The sequence below is a fragment of the Leuciscus leuciscus genome (assembly GCF_965113295.1).
Source record: "Leuciscus leuciscus genome assembly, chromosome: 10".
Taxonomy (NCBI): Eukaryota; Metazoa; Chordata; class Actinopteri; order Cypriniformes; family Leuciscidae; genus Leuciscus; species Leuciscus leuciscus.
This window is the reverse complement of record NC_138734.1, coordinates 12,660,408-12,665,546: the sequence shown is the minus strand read 5'-3', so window position 1 is coordinate 12,665,546 and position 5,139 is coordinate 12,660,408. Positions and strand designations below refer to the sequence as shown.

Here is a 5,139-nt window from a genome sequence, read left to right as displayed (position 1 = left end):
CTACAGCAGTAAAATGCAACATACACATCAATGCAGCAGTCTTCTTAAACGAGAATCATCAGATATAATGGTTTCACACTAGCTATGTTTCCATCCACACGTTTTTATCCGCATTTAGTGATATCGAATGAAAAATGCCTTATGGAAACAGTAAAATTCGATTGAATTTCATGAATATCGACTCAAATGAGTTATTTTCAGGTCATGTGACTATTTATCACGTCCAGACGTAATTTTAACTGTTTCACGGGTATTTTTTTAACTGAGTTTTCCCCCTTGCTATAAAAATAAACTGCCCACATAATAATACCTCAAAAAAACAATTGAATGCATGGTTCAAATACACTTTACAAGATGAAACACAGAAGACACGTAAAATACAAAAGACACATGATGAGATACACAAAAAAAAAAATCCAAAGAAGGTAAGACATCAACAAAGGTGGGATCCAAACTGGTACAGCCAATCACAGAGGACAGGAACTGTAACCAATCATGTGTAGTGAAATGATGCCGACTGGATCCGCCCACCTACTGCCAAAAAGATTAACCGCGAGCGAGCGAGCAGGTTACCCCTCATTTACACCGCACACATCTCCGGCGCATTACGGCTGCGACACGGCTACCGGAGCTGATCGCGCCCATTCTAGTCAATGCTTGTGTTTACACCGGCCGCGACGCGGCGCGTTTCAGAAGCTTCCCAGAAGCGGCTCTCCGCGCCGCTTCGCTAAATATAGGCGCCTAGTCTATTTTTGACGGACGCGCGTCCAAGTCGCACCGGAAAAACAAAATAAAAGTCAAAAAACCCTGTCAATTTCAAAATAAACACCCTGTGCAGACTCGAGACTCCCAAACGTATTGCATGTATATTGGCAATATATCCTTGGTAAGAGACAAGAAATGGACGACGAGAGATTCATTCTGGAAGTTGAAAAACACACAGTGTTATATGACACCACAAATCCTTTTTACAAGGACAATTCCAAAAAGGACAAGGCATGGAGTTTGATTGCACACGTTTTAGGAGTGGAAGGTGAATACAATAACCTCCTAATTATCTTCCTACTACATGATTTTGAAAAGTAGCCTATATAACCATTGAGTATTTATGCATCTTGAAAACCAATTAAAATGTCAAGTAACTTTGCATTACACAGGACAGGACCTATGAGATATTAGTACAAGTACATAGAAGTACATAGACCTATGTAGGCTATGAGGTTTTTCAGGTAGGCCTAGTTTAATGTAAAAACAAATCTGATTTTAACATTTTGTTACTTACCTATATGTTTTAAAATTATGTTACTATAGAAGAACTTAACTAATGTTATAACAAGAGCCTATATACATAGCCTACTGCCCTGTGTAAATGCTGTTCAGATACAGTACTGTTGGGAAGGTGCTTGGACTTGCACTCTCGAGCTTTTCAAATGCTAATGTGAATTTGCTGGGAGTGACATTACCTCTTTTCAATGGAATTGATAGTTTAACACACCAAAGTTCTCAAACAAAAACTTAATTTTTTAATTTTTTGGCCAAAACACCTTTTTACCAATACAGCATACTTGTCTTTTGGGATCATAATCACTTATCAGCTTTTTACAATCCTAGCATGATACTTCAATAAGCTTTGAAGTCATGCTTTTTGATCACACCATCCTGTTCTGCCATGACACACTGCCTTCAGGAGAGGTAAAGTAGGTGCAGAAGACCTCCCTCACATTACAGGCCTCTGTTGACGCCCTGTTTCCTCCCATGTTTCTTACTGGTGCCATGTGTCTCCCCAGCTGCTCTGCCTCATCCAGCAAACTCTGGTTTTCGCTGGGGACAAGCAGAAAATTGTGAAGGATGCATGCAGCCATCACAAGTGTGTCAACATTTTTTGGTTGCAGGTTGATTCTGTTAAGAAATATTCTCCACCTGGAGGACAGAATGCCAAAGGCATTTTCAACCACCATCCTTGCTCTTGAAAGTCTGTAGTTGAAAATCCTCTTTTTGTAACTGAGGTTTGCTCCGGGGTATGGTCTCATCAAGAATGGTTTGAGTTGGAAAGCTGCGTCACCAACCATGACGAATGGCACATCACCCAGGTGGGCAGCACCAGGTAGAGAGGTACTGGGTGGCACATGCAATGTGTTGGTCTCCATTCCCCTCCCCAAATCCGAACTGGCGTACACACCACCATCGCAGGTTCTTCCGAAGTCCCCCACTTGAATGAATCGGAACCTGTAGTCAGCATCCACAAGCGCCAAAAGCACTATGGAGAAGGTCTTCTTGTAATTGAAGAACTGACTTCCAGACAGTGGTGGTGCTTGTATTATTATATGTTTGCCATCTATTGCTCCCAAACAATTTGGGAAATTCCATTTTTCACAGAATCCTTGGGCCACCTCTTTCCAAGTGTCTTGTGTTGGCCTGGGTAGGAACCTCTCCATCATCACCTTTTCAATGGCTGCACACACCATATGGACAGAGTTCATGACAGTTGCGTGCCCTAGGCGATAGCTGAATGCTAAGCTGACCATTGAATCTCCAGAAGCCAAGTACCTGTGAGGGAAGAAACAAAGGAAAAGTATTGTATTCATCTGTGTGTCTTCTTTGTTTCAGTCGACATGTGCAGGGCGAGATGGAAGACATTAAGAGATGCTTTTGTGAAAAACAGAAAAAATAAGAATCTGCCTAGTGGATCAGCAGGTGGAAGTCAAAAGGACTGGAAATATTCAGAGATAATGTCCTTCCTTTTGCCCCACTTACAGCCAAGAAGGTCTGTATAAATTTCAAACATGTAATTTACATTCAATTTAACAGTGATAAAATATTGTTGACTAAAGCAACAGTGTAATTTTTCAATTATTATTAAAAAGGTGGTAAGAAAGTATAACTTTTATAACATTCCTATGGAATTTTTTTGCATGGCATAAAGAAATTGCAATGACTAGATGGGTAAAGTTAGTAGACAAACTTTAAGTTGGCTTGAAAAAGCCTAGCCAGAAAGTTTGAAAAAGTTTTAAAAGCTTAAAGTTTTAGATAGATAGATAGATAGATAGATAGATAGATAGATAGATAGATAGATAGATAGATAGATAGATAGATAGATAGATAGATAGATAAAGTATGTTGGCTTTCTCAAAACAACTTAATTATTTTGTTTTTGCTGTTGCTTTTTATACAGTTCGAAAAGCAACTTGACCCTGCAAACAGTCTATGTGGAACACAGTGCAATATCTGCTTCCCCACTGTCATCATTGGGTACAGATGAACGATCCAGTACCCCTGGTATTGCCATACAGAGGTCCATATCTGCATCTCCGGCCCAATCACTTGCTGCACCAACAACCTCAGAGGAGAGGCAAAGGCCCTCTAGGTCCCGTAGCCCTAGGGAGCGGGCATCCTCACCAGTAGTGGTACGTGCTACACAAGAAAAAAGAAGGAGCCACAGAACACAGACCACAGACATTGGGGAGAGGCTGATGTCCTTACTTCAAGAGCCTATTCCAAAACCACACATGCCAGATGCTGAACTAGATGAAGCGTACCACTTTGCACTAAGCCTTGTGCCAATGTTGCACAGATTGGATAAGGACAGGAGGCAACAAGCCAAAATAGAGATCTTGACTACCCTACACAACCTAGAAAAAGCCCAACACCACCAAACTGTCCCCCCACAACATGCAGCTGGTTGGCATCCCCCCACTCAGGATGTTAGAGGGCACTCCACTCACATCTCCAGGCCATCAGGATTTCAGACTATTACCTTCCCTCCACAGGGTACACAATGGGAAGACGAGAGCAATGAGGGGTCTTACTACAGAGACATGTAGCCAGTACAGGGAAAAACTGTCTCAGTTGTTAATAGCTACTTGTTTTTGTTGAGTTTCAGTTGTTTGTAAAAAAAAACAAAAAAACAAAAAAATGCTTATTGTTACTTTTCCTGTTTTAAAAAAGTGGAACGTTTATTTGATGTTTATTAATAATAAAAAAATACTTGTCTAAGAATTTGGTATTTAAAAAAACTTTCTTGAGTTTGTGGTCAGCAATTTGTTGTCTATGACATTTATGATCTTACCTCAATCCAACAGCCAGTCTCTGCTTGGGTTCTATGGCAGCTCTGTAATTGGTTGATTGTCTGGTCAGTTCAGGGCCAATGATGGACAGAAGTTCATCCATCTGCTCTGCACTCATCCTAAAGTACAGATGATGGCGTTGGCTGTCCAGCCTCAGTTCAGCCACAAGATGATAAAAATCACCTTGTTGTCTCCTTCGCTGGTTGAGAGGATGCACCCAACACCGTTTCCTTCTCCTTCTGCCCCTCTGTATTCTTTCAAGTAGGAGAACAAATGTCAGTGTCCTCCTCCTGCTCACAGGCACTGTATGTGAAATATAGATATGAGATAATTGAGGATGCATTTTAAAGGACGAAAACACAGCAACAAATATTTTATCCTTGTCGTTCCTTACTACCCTAGTAAAAAAAACTATACCAAAATCTATTTAAAATACATTAACTTCATTGTATACTTCAAATCCATATTTATTGACATATCACTTAAAATAATAATTAACCTTTATTTGGAGCATTTCTTTATTGCAAAATGCACATTTCTTAATATTACGCCTTAAACCAAATCAATATTTTAATATAGTAAAATATAGTTTAGTATAAAAAAAGTAAAATTGCAGGGTATTTTTTATTAAGCACATAAATATGTAATTTTATTTTTAGGATACTTAGCACACGCAAAAAATATGTCCAACACATTAAATTAGTTTTTTTTTTTTTTTTTTTACTATGGTGGACATTTAAGTGTATTTACTATGCCGGCAACAGCGCAACAAAGTATGACATAGCTAAAAACATAACAATAAACACAATTACACTGGACAAAACATAAACATTTAGCCAACTTACCCATGGTACTAGAAACCCCAAAATCAGAAAAACACGTCGGACAGGCAAATCACGTGGTCTCACGCATCCAGTCGCTCCGCTTCTGATATGCTCCCGGTGTGACCCCTCATTTACACAGCACACGTGTGCGGTGCATTGCGTCTGCGACAAGGTTTTATTCCGTCCTCCACGCGGTGCCAACTCACACCAGGAGCATTTCAGAAGCGGAGCGACTGGATGCGCGAGACCAC

General features: G+C 40.1%; 1 protein-coding gene across 2 annotated transcripts; it reads right to left on the bottom strand.

Annotated features, from left to right (window-relative positions):
• Positions 1-1,459: 1,459 nt before the first annotated feature.
• Positions 1,460-4,932, bottom strand: LOC309507701 (uncharacterized protein). Of its 2 annotated transcripts, XM_082182040.1 has the most exons (3): positions 4,910-4,932; positions 4,067-4,311; positions 1,460-2,547 (listed from the first exon to the last, which is right to left on the bottom strand). In XM_082182040.1, the coding sequence occupies exons 2-3, from the start codon at positions 4,180-4,182 to the stop codon at positions 1,650-1,652; spliced, it is 1,014 nt and encodes a 337-aa protein (XP_082038166.1). In that variant the 5' UTR covers positions 4,183-4,311; positions 4,910-4,932; the 3' UTR covers positions 1,460-1,649. The 2 variants fall into 2 exon arrangements, with proteins under 2 accessions (XP_082038166.1, XP_082038165.1); XM_082182039.1 differs by lacking the exon at positions 4,910-4,932 and having other exon boundaries at positions 4,067-4,488.
• Positions 4,933-5,139: the final 207 nt, after the last annotated feature.